Raw genomic sequence first — 17296 nt, 5'->3', positions numbered from 1 at the left:
AGTGAGCCCTCTTTTCAGGTCAAACCAAATAAACAAACTCAAATTAAAGTAGGAAGGAGAAAGTGAGCAGAGAAGGTTGGGCAGGAGTTTGGAAACAAAAGGCAGCAAATAGCGCTTGAAGTGGCCTGCCCCAGATATGAGGCAGATCTTGGGAGATTCTCACTGTGTGTTTCACCAACACAAACATTTGGTCAGATGGGAGTTGGGGATGGAGCGGGGCTGATAGATTTTCACCCATAGAAAAGGGGGGGGGGGGGGGTTGGGGATGCCGGAATCAACCTCCGCAAAGACCCACCTCCCAGCTTCACGTGGGAAAGCAAATTGCAACCCGCCGCTCCGTGTCCTGACACGGGGCCGGCCATTCAGCCCAACAGTTCAGTGCTACCCCAGCCCGATTCCACTCTCTCAAGGAAGGAGATCTGGAGCAGCAGCATTCACTGAGAGCATGGTTTGGTTTGGGAATTAAGATTTAAATGTGAAACTGAAAAGTGGGGAGAGGGGGAAGCTTTGGTGTGGGTGGGGCAGGGGCAGGGGCAGGGGAGGAGGGAAAGTTGTCCTAAAACATTTTGGGATTTGATACAGGCCCCAGTCAAGGGGAGGGCAGGTGGGAGAGTCACAGTTTGGGGAATCAATGCGAATATCATTTACCATCAGAGTGCAAAACGCAAATGCGGCGCAATATGATCCAACTCCAGAGAAATACTCCCGCGATGATATAAACACGAGTTCAAATCCAGCTGGGGGAAGACGGTGAGATTCCGCGGATTAAAAACTATTGGGAGGGTCCACGGCCACAATTTAAACTAAACTCCCCCCAAAAAAACATCTTAAATAATTAATTCAATGTTTTAAGTGTACATTGATTTTATTAATCACGAGGCGTTACAATTTTATTTAGCAACTATCACAAAAAAAAGTACAAACATATAAATTACTCATTTATTTAAAGTATTAAAAGCATTTACATTGGGTTAAATTTTGGAGAGGTGTCTGGACTCTCCGCTTGTCCCAGTTGTGGGAAAAGGGCTTTTACCCACTTCACATCATTTCGCAAGTTTAAATTATTGGCAAAACAGCCCCGTAGAAAACAAGCGCTTACAAAAGAAACACCGGGGTTGTCCTCAGATCCGCCGAGTCCCCAACTTTAGCAGAAACCAACCATCAATAAAAAAGGCATCCATTCCAGTTCGCCTTTCCAAATGTTTCTCTCTCCAGTCTCTGGGGCAGAGGGAGGAAAGGAATCCGCTTCTGTAACATTAAAATCCCAAACAGAATTTATTCCTGGTTCCAACGAGGCAAAACGTGAAAGGTTCCCTTTTGAAAATAGACTTTTTTTTACAAAATGCAGTTTAGAAAATATCTTCCTTGTGAAACAGAGAGTTTTGTCTTGTCGGGGGGGGTGGGGGTGTGATGGGGGGGATATCGCAGAACCTCTCAGTGAGCGGAATCCGAGTCGCTGGAATCCAGGCTGTATCTCAGTTTGCAGTTGCTGAGATTGGACTTGTGCAGCCGCGAGTTCTGGGCGCTCCTCCGGAGGCACTCCAGCGACTGCAGAAAGGACTTCTTGGCCTTCTCCTCCTCCAGCGCCGAGACCCCTTCCTCCTCCACCTCCTGGATCTCGTCGAAGGTGACGGGCTGGGTTTTGAACCTGGCCTCCCGGGGTCTCCGCTGCTTCAGTTTGCCTTTCTGCAGCTGGCGGCGCAGCGACTGCGGGAATTCCTCCGCAATCCCGGCGTAGCTGGGCATCACCGCCTGGTAACTGGTGCTAATACCCACCACCTCGCCCTGCTTGGAGCCGGCCATGGCGATCTGTTCCTTCCCCCTGTGTCGGTGCTGCAACCTCTCGATTCTGCCTCTGTGTTGCAACCTCTGCCTCCTGTCTCTGCTGCAAACTCCTTCTTCTCCTTAGTCTGTAATGCAACCTCTCTTTCTCTCTGTACTGCAATCTCCCTCTCTCTCCTTAGTCTGCACTGCAATCTCCCTCTCTCTCAGTCTGTACTGCAATCTCCCTCTCTCTCAGTCTGTACTGCAATCTCCCTCTCTCTCCTTAATCTGTACTGCAATCTCTCTCTCTCTGCAGTGTCAATGTTGCAATTTTTCTTTCTCTCTCTCTGCTGCAACCTCTCCCTCTCTGTACTGCAATCTCTCTCCTCTGTGTCTGCTCCAACCTCTCTCTCTCTTTCCTACGTCTCTGCTCCAACCTCTCTGTCTAAGTTGACGCAACTTTCCGTGTCTGTGTAGTTTATATAGACAACGAAAGACACGTGGGCACACACTCTGATGACACAGTTGCCATTTAAAGCAATCCTGTTTTTTTTCTGCACCCCCCCCCCCCAGCCCCGGGCTGACGTACATGAAATATATTTTTTCATTAATGGTCTGTTGCTTGATCCGGGCAGGAATTAGATATCCGGCCAGCCTCTGTCTCAGCAGCCCCCTCTGGGTGAAATTGTTGCAAGAACTTTGCGAGATTTGCGCAACTCAAAAAAGCAACTTGCTGCCTTGATTTGATGTGTGTTCTTTGATTTTTCCAATTAAACAGGATCTTGTCTGGAGGTGACATTATTATCCAAATATCCTGACATCTATCTATTTAATAATTTATACCGCATAATAAATTAGATCTCTACATTTATATCTATATATTTGCAAATTTATTTTATAAGAACTCATGTATATTTATATTATCGACATGCACTGACATGTTTACACAATAATTTGTGTCATAAAAATCATAGAACCCCTACAGTGCAAAAGGGGGCCATTCGGTCCATCGAGTCTGCACCGACAGCTATCCCATCCAGGCCCTATCCCTGTAACTCCACATATTCACCCCGTTAATCCCTCTAACCTACGCATCCCAGGATACTAAGGGGCAATTTGGAATGGCCAATGCACATCTTTGGACTCTAATAACTTATATCTGTACATTCACATTTGTATATACGGATATATATATAATTTATAAGTATGTATATATTATATTGTCCACATATACTGATATTTATATATGTTTATATACAATAATTTGTAATATATATTGTAAATTATATTATGTAATATAATTTATATAACATACATTATATATTTTATATACAATTAATATTACGTATAAATTTATGTACAATTGTATATTATATGTGTAATAATATATCATTGTTATATTGTATTATATATAATTATACAATATATACAAAATATATATTTATACATAATTTATAAATAAGTATTATCAATTATTATGTGATATAAATGATATGCAATGTATAGTATGTATAACTATATATTATATCATTCTTATAATTTATAATGTGCATGTGCAAATTATACATTACATATAATTCATATCACATTTATATAAATTACATAATTTTACATACGAAAGATAAATATAATTTATTATGTACGTATAATACGTAATTATTTATATAAATTATAATTTATCATGTGTATGTAAAATTATGCATTACATATAATTTATATCACATTTATATATTATTGACAATGTATAATTTTTAAATATATGATAAATTAATAAATAAATTATGATTATGAATTATATAATAAATTACATATATAGTTATATGCATTTAACTATACATAGTATATATTTTATTATAAATATATATAACTATATTAAAATATATATAACTATATATAGTGTATTATGTATTTTATAGATTTATAAATTATATATTCTGCAAACATTTATATATATTCATATAACAGGCAGCGTGTTAACGGGGCAATAACTTTGCAAGAGGTTAAATGTAACAGCAGGGGGTCACACTGAATCCAAGCATCCTCATCGCAAGAAGCTCTAGGTGCGTTACTAAGCGCACACTGCAGCGTATTTTCGGTACAGTCAGATGGCCGTTTCCGGTGCTCTCACCACTAGAGGCGATGGACTCCCCCCGATTGAATTGCAGAGTCTCAACCGCCGGGAATTTCACTTTGAGGCGATGCGTATCTGTACCCACGGATTGCTCACTCTCGCTGGGGGAGAGATGCCTGGCCTGATTCATACAGTTAAGAAGTCTCACAAAACCAGGTTTAAGTCCAACCATTTTCTGATGTCAAATAAACAGGTCGGACTTAAACCTGGTGTCGTGAGACTTCTTACTGTGTTTACCCCAGTCCAACGCCGGCAACTCTACCTCCTGATTCATACAGACAGGGACAATTTATTCTTTGCTTTTTAAACGACGGGATATTTGGTGTGAAAGTTGCACTGCTTGTAACCTGCTCCTCCCTAAGGGGCACACACGCCTGCCTCCCTGAGTTAGAGACTAACATGTTCTTACGCACATCAGGTATCAGTGTCATTCCTGAATACTGATGTTAAAGCTTCCTCTCGCCCCATGGGAGGCTGCAGCCGGAACGCGAGTGTGTAAATTTGTGTTTTATTTGTCATTTTTATTTGGCTTTGGGAAATGCAATAAATATTTGGACGGTGGGTTTTCCCATGAGAATGTCTTCATCCATTCATAGGACGTGGCAGCCACATTGATGGATAGGTGGACGGGATAGATAGATAGCTAAGCAAATGCTATCATAAAATTAACTCTTTAATATTATAATTACTTCCTTCACTTGTCTGTTCCACAATTCTGTCTTTCTCTGAAACCTGGTGATGATGTTACCCTGTAGTCCTCCCCCTCCCCTACCCCACATTGAGATTTCCATCAATCTGCTTGCAGAAGTGACCTCTCGGAGACACTTCTGTTATCTATTTCCACATAAGCACCAACCTTTTCTTTCCTCATTTGCAATGCAGATTTCAGAATCCTGATTATTTTTATGAATTATGAATCTATTTTTCTTAAAGCCACATGCATCATCATTTATTTGTTATTTATTAGTGTCACAGATGGGTTCACATTCACACTGCAATGGAGTTACTGTGAAAATCACCCCCAGTCGTCACTCTCCAGTGCCTGTTTGGGTACACTGAGGGAGAATTCAGCATGGCCAACGCAGTTAACCGGCACGTTTTTCAGACTTTGGGAGGAAATCGGAGCACCCGGAGGAAATCCATGCTGAGATGGGGGTCACATGGAGACTCTGCACAGACAGTGACCTGAGGCCAGAATCGAATCCAGGTCACTGGCACTGTGAGGCAGCAGTGCTAACCACTGTGCTAACCATAGGTTAGGGTTAGTCACAACCGCCACCATCTACATTCCGTTTGTCCTTTAGGCCATGACATCTTTGTCAATCTCTCCCTTGCCTCTGCCTATTGTTGGCCATCTATCCGGTCCCTACTGCTCCACCCCCGTCCCATCCCCCCTCCCCCACACACATGCACAGTGGTCTAAATCTCATCCTATTTCCAGTTGCTTTTATCTTTAAAGTAGTAATAACGAAACGTTGGCTCCATTCTCTCTCTCCACTGATGCTGTCAGACTTGCTGAGATTTTCCAGCATTTTCTAAGTTTTTTCCCATCATTCCTCTTTCCTCCCATCCCAGCCAATCTGAAAACTAAAGATTCCTAACTGTTGTATATGTTTTATAGACTAAATCAGATTAGCTGCCACACACCTCAGCAAGTAATTTCCATAACAAAATCAGTTCAGTAAATGCAACGTAATGAAAACTGGGTGATTTGTGTGTTACAGTTCACTCGGGGAGTTTGTGTTGCTGTGGTAACACACACTTCAACATGCATGTTGTAGTCTGGAGTTCTGGATGGTAATCTGTAAACTGTCTGTGCTGTTATATGCTCTGTCTGAGACCGGAACTCTCCATTCACCTGACGAAGGGACAAACCCCGAAAGCTTGTGAGTTTGCTATCAAATAAATCGGTTGGACTTAAACCTGGTGTTGTCAGATTTCTTACTGTGTTCTGGATGGTGACAGTAGAGGCTTCAACATTCCCTCCATCTCATGGCTGACCAGGAATCTCTTCCACTTTTACCACATGCCATTGGTGTGTGTTAGAAGAGCCCAGAGTGTGACACTCAACATGTTTGGCCTCATTCTGAACCCACCTTCCTTGGCCATTGGGTCCTGAGGTGGGACCCGAACGGGGAGCTTCTAACACAAAGGGCAAATTGCTACCCACAAATTTGGTGATTAGCAAAGTTGAGACAATTAACATTTTACCAGATAACATTTACTGCACAGGAAACACAGGTGAATACAAAGTGTGGGTTCTTTGGACTTTCCAGGATAACAGCAAGATTTTTTTAAATTTTTTGTTTCTCTTAAGAGTACGAAAATAATTAAATCTGGAAACTAGTTTTCAATCAGGTTCTGGCTGCTGGTGTTCTGGTTTCAATAAAACATGAAATTCTGTCAGTAACCAATGGCGTAGAATCATAGAACCCCTACAGTGCAGGAGGAGGCCATTCAGCCCATCAAATCTGCACCGCTTCTCCAATAGAGCATTTTACCCAGGCCCCATAATCCCAGATATTTACCCCACTAATCCCCCTAACCTAATGTCTTGGACACTAAGGGCCAATCCACCTAATCTGTACATTTTTGGACAATGGGAGGAAACCAGAGCACCCGGAGGAAACCCACATAGACATGGGGAGAACATGCAAACTCGTCACAGACAGTGACCCAAGTTGGGGATTGACCTCTATCCCTGGTGCTGTGAGGTAGCTGTGCTAACCACTGTGCCAATCTGCCATCCCTAATTATGGTGCTGATTTATGATTGTCATTAGTTATTAGGCTTTCCAACTTCACATTCATATAACATTTTACAACTAGTAAGGTTATAAAGGGTGACATGCTGGCGCAGTAATTAGCACTACTGCCTCGCTGCGCCAGGGTTCAATTCCCGGCTTGGGTCACTGTCTGTGTGGAGTTTGCACATTCTTCCCATATCTGCATGGGTTTCCTCCGGGTGCTCCAGTTTCCTCCCATAGTCCAAAGATGTGCAGGTTAAGTGGATTGGCCATGCTAAATTGCCCCTTAGGGTCAGGGGGGCTAGCTAGGGTAAATACATGGGATTATGGAGTGTAATGCAGATAAGTGTGAACTATTGCACTTTAGAAGGACAAACCAAGTTAGAACATACAAGGTAAATGGTGGGACACTGAAGAGTGCAGTAGAACAGAGGGATCTGGGAGTACAGATGCAAAATTCCCTAAAAGTGGTGTCACAGGTAGATAGGGTTGTAAAGAGTGTTTTTGGTACATTGGCCTTTATAAATCAAAGTATTGAGTATAAGAGTTGGAATGTTATGGTGAGGTTGTATAAGACATTGGTGAGGCCGAATTTAGAGTATTGTGTTGCAGTTTTGGTCACCTAATTACAGGAAGGATATTAATAAGGTTGAAAGAGTGCAGAGAAGGTTCACAAGGATGTTGCTGGGACTTGACAAACTAAGTTACAGAGAAAGGTTGAATAGGTTAGGACTTTATTCCCTGCAGCATAGCAGAATGAGGGGAGATTTGATAGCAGTGTATAAGATTATGATGGGTATAAATAGAGTGAATGCAAGCAGGCTTTTTCCACTGAGGCTAGGGGAGAAAAAAACTAGAGGACATGGGTTAAGGGTGAAGGGGGAAAAGTTTAAAGGGAATATTAGAGTAGGCTTCTTCGCACAGAGAGTGGTGGGAGTGTGGAATGAGCTGCCAGATGAAGTGGTAAATGCGGGCTCACTTTTAACATTTAAGAAAAACTTGGACAGGTACATGGATGAGAGGGGTGTGGAGGGATATGGTCCAGGTGCAGGTCAGTGGGACTAGGCAGAAAAATCATTTGGCACAACCAAGAAGGGCCAAAAGGTCCGTTTCTGTGCTGTAATGTTCTATGGTTCTAAGAGAGTAGGGCCTGGATGGGATTGTGGTTGGTGCAGACTCGATGGGCCGAATGGCCTCCTTTTGCACAGTAGGGATTCTGTGATGATTTCTATAAACCTTTTGACTACGAGTAACTAGATCAGAATGTCACACAGTTCAAACCAAGTGTCATTAACTTCATTATAAAGCGTGGTTTTGAACAGGAGATTTGAGGCTGATAAAATGGGGGTTCCGTTGAAACAGTTTCACAGACTGACACATCTCTACAAAAGCATGTTTTTTTCCCCAGTTACAAAACCCAGAAAACAATCCCCTGACCTTTGAAATGTGAGTTTATTTCCTTTATTCCATTTTTTTATTGCCGGTTATTGGAGTTGACAGAAGCAATTTTTCCAGGTGCACAGTAATTATTAATAAACTTGAATCAGGAGCGTTTATTTCCTGTTAGGATGTTGTCTCAGTCCAGCCATCTGTCATCGAGGAGGAATGTGCAGCTCACAGATATCCATGTTCGGGATTTGCCAGTTTGGTAAGCCTAGCTCCCCGCCCACCGAGGCTTCACGTTACCCGAGGAGATCACCCCCAATTATATCAGTAACGTCAGCTTCTAAAATTAATTCCCTTACAAAAAGACATCTGGGGCTCTCTCAGTTACGTTCATCACCGACTCAGTGTCACTAAGTATTTTGTCTGTAGAATTAAAGCACTTAAAGTACAAGACTGATTTGCAAAAAATTAAAATATTAATTAGTGCCGTTCTTGGCCAGTGTAATTAGCTTTCCAATGCAACAAAAGCCAATATCCTTTGAGATAATGTTATAATGTCAATGAAAGAAAATAGATTTCGGTAAGAGAGAAACAGCTTTCAAGCCAAACGCTGGAGTGATCAGTCTTTGAAATGAGAACATTCCAGATAAGCAGCTCCTGCCCGATTTCTAACACCATACCGGGATATTTTCTGCATTTAGGATATCTTTACAATAGCTTTTGAACAGAATAGAAACCCTACAGTACAGACAGAGGCCATTCGGCCCATCAAGTCTGCACCGACCACAATCCCACCCAGGCCCCACCCCCATATCCCTACACATTTATCCAGTAATCCCTCCAACCCTACGCATCTCAGGACGCTAAGGGGCAATTTCTTAGCATGGCCAATCAACTTAACCCTCACATCTTTGGACTGTGCAAGGAAACCAGAGTACCCGGAGGAAACCCACGCAGATGCGGGGAGAATGTGCTAACTCCACACAGACAGTGACCCAAGCCAGGAATTGAACCCAGCTCCCTGGAGCTGTGAAACAGCAGTGCTAACCACTATGTTACCGCGCTGCCCCAAATTTAGATTTCACTAGCTGCCGTGGTGTGACCTGAAGCCTGTCCCCAGAGCCTCTGGGTTCCTAGTCCGGTGACACCACCACTACGTCATCATGTTTGCTGCACAGGGTTTGACAAACTTTGAAATAAGTTTCCCAAATTCATTTTGTTTACTACATTTTTTTTTGAAAACCGTCCGTTCTTCGATGAGAAAGAATTTGTCTTTTCTGAGGTTGCAGATATCTTATTCCAATTATTGTCTCCAGTCTACACTAACCACAATCCCACCCAGGCCCTATCCCCATAACCCCGTGCATTTACCCTAGCTAGTCCCCCTCACACTAAGGGGCAATTTAGAGCGGCCAATCCACCTGACCTGTACATCTTTGGATTGTGGGAGAAAACCGGAGATTCCAAGGAAAACCACACAGGCATGGGGAGAATGTGAGATTCCACACAATCAGTGACCCAAGCCGGGAATTGAACCCAGGTCCTGGGCAGAACTCAACCATTGTGCCACCATGCTGCCCACTCAAAATAATTTAACACTATTGCCCAAAAAAAAGATGAAGTGCCATAAGGATGAGACAACCAAAGTGATCTGTACCAGTCCATCTGATGCAGTCCAGACTGCAATCATCCCACATTTAATCGTTTTTTGAGAGAGTGGCGAGTGTTATGCCGATTCTGGGAGGGGTGGGTCCCAAACACACTGGTGAGGCTGGCAGGAAAGTGATGGGGTGCCACATTGCACTGGGAGACACCCTCCCTTTCCCCACGGACATCGGGACCCCTCCCCCCTCACGGCAGCACTGTTTCCCCACAGGCTTCTGACACAGATCATTGAGGCCCTCCCCTCCGTGAACCCTGACATGCCCAGTCCCGTCACAGCCCACCCCTTCTTGCCCCTGTCATGCCCCACCCCCTTCATGACACTCACTGCCAGTGTGCCAGGTGGGCACTGCCAGGTGGGCACTGCTGCGCATCCATGTCCCCAAGCAGCCAGTGGCTTCAATAGCCTCTGAACCCCCTGGTGTGGCCATTACATCTGGTGTCCGCTAGTGGGGACCAGTAGTAATTCTCGCTGGGCTCGTTTTGCGCCTGAGGGTCAGAGGATCCCGGGAGCTGGGAGAATCAGTCCCGAACGGACTAAGCATATTTAAATATGTTAATTGGCCTCACGCCCTTTCTGGGTGAGATCGGGTTTGTGCCAATAGTGAGGGATCGGGACGATTGTGAACCGTTTGGCGCTGGGTGTGAAATCCGTTTCGCAATTTTCCCAGATTAATGCAATCTGCATCAGGCTGGAAAATCGTGGCCAGCTAAGGTTAGGGATGGGTGTGTGAACGCTCCAGACAATGTCAATATATCGAAGGAGGAAGTGTTGGGTATCCTAAATTGTACTAAGGTCGACAGGTCCCTGGAGCCGGATGGGGATCTATCCCAGGTTACTGCAGGAGGCAGAGGGAGAAATAGTTGAGGCCTTAACAGATAGCCTCACATCCTCTCTGACCACAGATGAGGTTCCAGAGGACTGGAGAAGAGCCGGTGTTGTTCCCTTGTTTAAGAAAGGAAGCAGGGAAATAATAGGCGGTGAACCTGATGTCAGCGGTGGGGAAGCTTTTGGAGAAGATACTGAGGGACAGGATATATGCACATTTGGAGGAAAATGGACGAGCTGGTGACAGGCAGTTTGGTTTTGTATGGGGAAGGTCATGTCTTTACCGACTTGAAGAGGTGACAAAGATAATTGATAAGGGAAGGGATGTAGATCTAGTTAATCTGGGCTTTCGTACAGCATTTGACAAGGTCCCACTTGGCAGACTGGTACAAAAACTAAAATCACATGGGATTCAGGGTGGACTGGCCAGATGGATGCAGAATTGGTTATAGAATGATGTGGAGATGCCAGCGTTGGACTGGGATAAGCACAACAAGAAGTTTCACAACACCAGGTTAAAGTCCAACAGATTTATTCGGCAGCACAAGCTTTCGGAGCACTGTCCCTTCATCAGGTAAGTCAGAGTTGTGTTCACGAACAGGACATATATAGGCACAAACTCAATTTGCAAGATAATGGTTGGAATGCGAGTCTCTACGGGTAATCAAGTCTTAAAGATACAGACAATGTGAGTGGAGCGAGGGTTAAGCATAGGTTAAAGAGATGTGTATTGTCTCCAGCCAGAACAGTTAGTGAGACTTTGCAAGCCCAGACAGGTCATGGGGGTTACAGATAGTGTGACATGAACTCAAGATCCTGGTCGAGGCCGTCCTCATGCGTGCGGAACTTGGCTATCAGTCTCTGCTCAGTGATTCTGTGCTGTCGTGTGTCGTGAAGACCGCCTTGGAGAATGCTTACCTGAAGATCAGAGGCCGAATGCCCGTGAGCGCTGACATTCCCCAACAGGGAGAGAATACTCCTGCCTGGTGATTGTTGAGTGGTGATATAGAAGGCAGAGAGTAGTGGTGGAAGGGTGTTTTTCAGAATGGAGATACGTAGCTAGCAGTGTTCCGCAGGGATCAGTGCTGGAGCCTCTGTTGCTCGTTGTATATATAAATTATCCGGGGGAAAATGTTAGTGATCTGATTAGTAAGTTTGCAGATGATATGAAGATTGGTGAAGTTACTGATAGTGTTGAGGACCGTCAGAGGATGCAACAGGATATCAATAGATTGGACACTTGGGCACAGAAATGGCAAATGGAGTTTAATCCAGACAAATGCAAGGTGATGCATTTTGGGGAATCAAATTTAGATGTGAATCATAGAACTCTTAGGACCATTAACATACAGAGGGATCTGGGCGTGCAGGTCCACAATTCCCCAAAAGTGGCAATACAGGTGATTAAGAAGCCGTGTGGCATGCTTGCCTTCATCTGCTGGACATTGAGTACAAGAGTTGGGAAATCATGTATAAAACCTTGGTTAGGCTGCATTTGGAGTATTGCGTGCAGTTCTGGTCACCACATTACCAGAAGGACATGGAAGCTTTGGCGAGAGTGCAAAGAAAGTTCACCAGGATGTTACCTGGTCTCGAGGGTATTGGCTATGAGGAGAGGCTGGATAAACTAGGATTGTCTTTGCTGGAAAGATGGAGGCTGAGGGGAGACCTGACAGAGGTCTACAAAATTATGACAAGCATAGACAGGGTGGATAGTCACAGGCTTTTTCCCCAGGGTGGAAGTGTCAATTACACGGGGGGGGCACAGGTTCAAGCTGAGAGGATGAAAGCTTAAGGGAGGTGTGCGGGGAGGTTTTTCATGCAGAGAGTGGTGGGTGCCTGGAATGCATTGATGGAAGGAGGCACATGAGCAACATTTAAGAGGTATCTAGGTGGATACATGAATAGGGAGGGAATAGAGGGATACGGACCAAGTAAAGGCAGGAGGTTTTTCTTTAGTTAGATCATCATAATCAGAACAGGCTTGGAGGGCCGAAGGGCCTGTCCTTGTGCTGTACTTTTCTTTGTTCTTTGTTCTCAGGTGCATTTAAAATCTATTTGAAAGAGAAGATAAAGGGCCACAGGGAGAAAGCAGGGCAGTGGGTGCAGCTTTGCATTGCCATCGCAAATAGAGAGCATGCACATCTCTCATGCATGTACCAGCTCTCTGGTAATAACATGGGCGGCACGGTGGTACAGTGGTTAGCATTGCTGCCTCACAGCTCCAGGGTCCTTGGGTTCAATTCCCCGTTTGGGTGAGTGTCTGTATGGAGTCTGCATGTTCTCCCCCGTGTCTGGGTGCTCCGGTTTCCTCCCACACTCCATAGATATGCAGGTTAGATTGATTGGCCATGCTGAATTGATCCTTAGTGTCCTGGGATGCGTAGGCCAAAGGGATTGGTGGATAAATATGTGGGGCAGTGGGGATAGGACCTGGGTGGGATTGTTGTCAGTGCAGACTCGATGGGCCAAATGGCCTCCTTCGGCACTGTAGCGTTTCTATGATGAATAAAGTGTGGTTCTGTATTACCTAAACGGGTATTCCTGTAAACAGCACATCTGCAAATCAGAAAGTGACAATATTTTTGTGACTTTGGACCAACTTACATGGGTAAGACGGGTACAGGGGGATAGGGGCCAAATGTGGGCAACGGGGACTAGCATAGGGATTAAAAAAAGTGGCAGCATGGATAAGTTGGGCCGAATGGCCTATTTCCACGCTGTAAATTCCCAAGACTCTATACGTGAACGATGCAAGAGCGCAAGAGCTCCTTCCTGAATTGTCAATCCCCCGCCATGGGCTGCAAATCATTTTCTAATATCAAACCAAACAATAAAACTAGAATTGAATTGAAATGGGTTGTACAATGAATTGGAAGCAAACTCATTACATTTCAGATGGTAACTCATAGTAAATCGAAACGTTGCAGCATTTTGTAAGAGATTCTATTTGTTTGGGCTTTATTTTTGTAAGTTTATTTTTTCCCCAGGTACCATAAAGTTTACCTGTTTTAGCTTGACTAAATCCGTCGGAATTCCACTGTGCCGCCCGCCACGGAATTGGAGCAGGCGAGGGGTGGACAACGGAAATGTCCTTTGACCTTGGTTGGGATTTTCTGATCTTGGGTCAAGCGAGGCCGTAAAATCCCACCTATTGCCTGTTTCTAGACCAGGAGGTATTCCCGTCTCACCACTCCATCTCTACAACCTTCTCCAGCTCTATAACCATCTGAAAATTCTGTGTTGCTCCAATCTGGCCTCCTGTGCATCCATCCACGCTTCTGATCACCCCACCGCTGGCAACAGTACCATCCTCCAACAGGGTCCTTTGACAGCACAAACTCATGACCTCAACCATTTAGAAAAACAAGGACAACAGGCACATAGGAACACCACTACCTGCAAATTCCTCTCCGTGTCACACACCATCCTGACTTGGAAGTTCATCACCATATAAGGAAGCAGTTGAAGTATTGGTAATGTCACTAGACTGGTAATCTTGAGACAAAGACCAAAAAGCTACATAAGAACATAAGAACTAGGAGCAGGAGTAGGCCATCTGGCCCCTCGAGCCTGCTCCACTATCCACAAGATCATGGCTGATCTTTCTGTGGACTCAGCTCCACTTACCCACCCGCTCACCATATTAGTATGGATGGGGGATTGGTCAACTAACAGAAAACAAAAAGTGGGGGGGGAATAAGTGGGTGTTTTTCTGGTTGGCAATCAGTGGCTGGTGGTGTGCCTCAGAGATCAGTGTTGGGACCGCAATTGTTTACAATTTACATAGATGATTTGGAGTTGGGGACCAAGTCTAGTGTGTCAAAGTTTGTAAATGATATTAAGATGAGTGGGAAAGCAAAGTGTGCAGAGGGTGCTGCAAAGGGACATCCCCCATCCATACTAATACATTACCCGTAATGCTGTGCAACTTTATCTTATGCAGCAGCCTTTGTGCGGCACCTTATTGAATGCCTTCTGGAAATCCAGATACACCACATCCACAGGTTCCCCATTGTCCACTGTGCTCGTAATGTCCTCAAAAAATTCCACTAAATTAGTTAACCATGACCTGCCCTTCATGAACCCATGCTGCGTCCTCCCAATGGGACAATTTCTATCCAGTTGTCTCGCCATTTCTTATTTGGTGATAGATTCACAGACAGAGACCTAGGCTCAGGATCCCGCCAATATTTCAGGTTGATAATGGCCCTTCATCATTTCCAATCCCAGGAATGGAGTTTAAAAATAAAGTAAGAAGTCTGACAACACCAGGTTTAAGTCCAACCAATTTATTTGATAGTAAATTCACAAGCTTTCAGGGTTTGCCCCTTTGTCAGGTGATTGGAGAGTTCTGGCCTCAGACAGAGCATATAAAGCACAGACAGTTTACAGATTACTGATTAGAATGTGAATCTTTACAATTAACTTGCTATTCAAGTCTTAAAGATGCCGACAATGTGAGTGGAAAGAGTATTAAGCACAGGTTAAAGAGGTCCAACCAAAGAGATCACTTTATGTGATCAGTTTTCTTTGAGGTCAGCAACAAGCACCATTGCTTCATCGCTAACTGAATTCATTAATGTCTTGTAGTACTTAGAGATTGTCACAAACCTAGCTGATGTTTTAACTGCCTCCACAAAGGTGTCTGCACTCTTGCTTCTTGTCTGGGCACAACCTCAGGCTGAAGGGACGATCCCTTAAAACAGAGATGAGGAGGAATTTCTTCAGCCAGAGAGTGGTGAACTCTTTGCTACAGAAGGCTGTGGAGGCCAGGTCACTGAGTGTCTTTAAGACAGAGATAGATAGGTTCTTGGTTGATATGGGGTTATGGGTTATTGATAAGTGTTACAGGGAAAAGGCAAGAGAATGGGGATGAGAAAAAAGTCAGCCATGATTGAATGGCAGAGCAGACTCAATGGGCCGAATGGTATAATTCTGCTCCTACATCTTATGGTCTACGCTAGCTGGAACCTGATTCCAGGCTGCAAAGCGAGGTCTGCCCCTCTGCTTCTCCAAGTGTTAGCAATTATACTAAATTTCCCTTTGGCTGTTCTCTCCGTGTATTTGCTGTGCGGCATTAAAAAATTAACATATGTATGTCGGTTCAATCATCTAACTGACCTGTTTCCTATTGATGTGGAGATGCCGGCGTTGGACTGGGGTAAACACAGTAAGAAGTCTGAGAACACCAGGTTTAAGTCCAACTGATTTATTTGATATTAAACTCACTAGCTTTCGAGGTTACCCCCTTCGTCAGGTGAATGGAGAGTTCACCTGACAAAGGGGGTAACCTCGAAAGCTAGTGAGTTTAATATCAAATAAATCGGTTGGACTTAAACCTGGTGTTGTCAGACTTCTTACTGTGTTTCCTATTAACAGAGTGATGTTTTCTTCTGATCTGTCTACAGCCTGCTGCTAATCTCATTACAGGGAGAGTTATACCCTGTGAAATTCCTTTTGAAACGCTGTTGGCCTCTCCCTGTTGGTTTTGTTACACTCTTGATATTGTTTGTTACTGGGCACATTCGTGACACTGATAATGACAGCTCTGTATTTCTCGTGTTTCTGTTTCAGATTTCCAGCGCTCAGAATTAACTTTTATTCCGTGCACATGATCAATTTTATGATACTGCAGAAAATCTGTGTTCCTACCACATAAGAAACATCAGCTTTGTATATCGGTGCTACCGCTGTCTATCTTCTGCATAAACACACTAAGCTTCCAAGGACAAATAAATAATTACTTAGCGACAATGTGCTAAGCTGAGAAGTGTTCTGAAAGGTTCTGCTGCTGAACTAGAAGTTTGCAAAATGTTCGATGACAGTCAGGTATTTGGAGCGACAGGGAGGTTCTCGATGTTTGGTGTTATCGTAGTTGCATTTAATTAACTTCATAAAGACAGCCAGCAAGTGCTTCTTGGGGCTGCCAAGGATGAAGTCATCCTAAAAATTGAGACCAAAGTTCCAACACAAGGCAGAGTTGGGGAATTCTGACTCGGTCATGTTGCTGATTTTTATCAGTGCCAGGGATTTGTCCTGGCATTTTGAAGTCACATAAGGAATGATTGCTGATTGCTTGGGTATGTCGCTGTTTGAAGGCAATTTAAATATAATTGCCAGCTGTGCCTAATTTTATACTTTAAAAAATGTATTAATCAGGCTGGAAATCTTTGGCCAATGAGCCTCTTAAATAACTAGAATGTGATGTTCAAAGAATTTGAGATTAAGATGTTGGAGGGAATTGCTTGATAGAGCAGACGCAGCACGGTTTCATTAAGGGGAAGTCGTGTCTGACAAATTTACTGGAGTTCTATGAGGATGTGTCTAGGGCGGTGGATAGAGGAGAGCCGGTGGATGTGGTCTTTCTTGATTTTCAGAAGGCGTTTGACAAGGTGCCTCACAAGAGGTTATTGCAGAAGGTCGAGGGACATGGAGTTGGGGGTAGGGTGTTAGCGTGGATAGAGGATTGGCTGTCAAATAGGAGGCAGAGAGTGGGGGTTAATGGGTGCTATTCGGATTGGCGGTTGGTGACTAGTGGAGTGCCCCAGGGGTCGGTGCTGGGGCTTCACTATTTACCATTTATATAGATGATCTGGAGGAGGGAACCGAGTGTATGGTGTCGAAATTTGCTGATGACACCAAGATTGGTGGAACGGCAAATTGTGCGGAGGGTGTGGAGAGTCTGCAGAAGGATCTAGATAGGCTGGGCGAATGGGCCAGGAACTGGCAAATGGAATTTAATGTTGGCAAGTGCGAGGTGGTCCACTTTGGTAGG

At 44.2% G+C, this 17296-nt stretch overlaps 1 protein-coding gene across 1 annotated transcript; it reads right to left on the bottom strand.

The window, feature by feature from the left end:
- Positions 1–839: 839 nt before the first annotated feature.
- On the bottom strand, positions 840–2229 carry c6h11orf96 (chromosome 6 C11orf96 homolog). The gene has a single exon (XM_080191527.1). It carries the CDS (start codon positions 1801–1803, stop codon positions 1435–1437), a length of 369 nt encoding a protein of 122 aa, XP_080047653.1. The 5' UTR covers positions 1804–2229; the 3' UTR covers positions 840–1434.
- Positions 2230–17296: the final 15067 nt, after the last annotated feature.

The sequence above is a fragment of the Carcharhinus amblyrhynchos genome, chromosome 6 (genome assembly GCF_965287045.1).
Source record: "Carcharhinus amblyrhynchos chromosome 6, sCarAmb.v2.hapA, whole genome shotgun sequence".
In the NCBI taxonomy this organism is placed as follows: Eukaryota; Metazoa; Chordata; class Chondrichthyes; order Carcharhiniformes; family Carcharhinidae; genus Carcharhinus; species Carcharhinus amblyrhynchos.
Note: the sequence above shows the minus strand (reverse complement) of the source record. Positions and strands in the feature narration are given on the sequence as shown.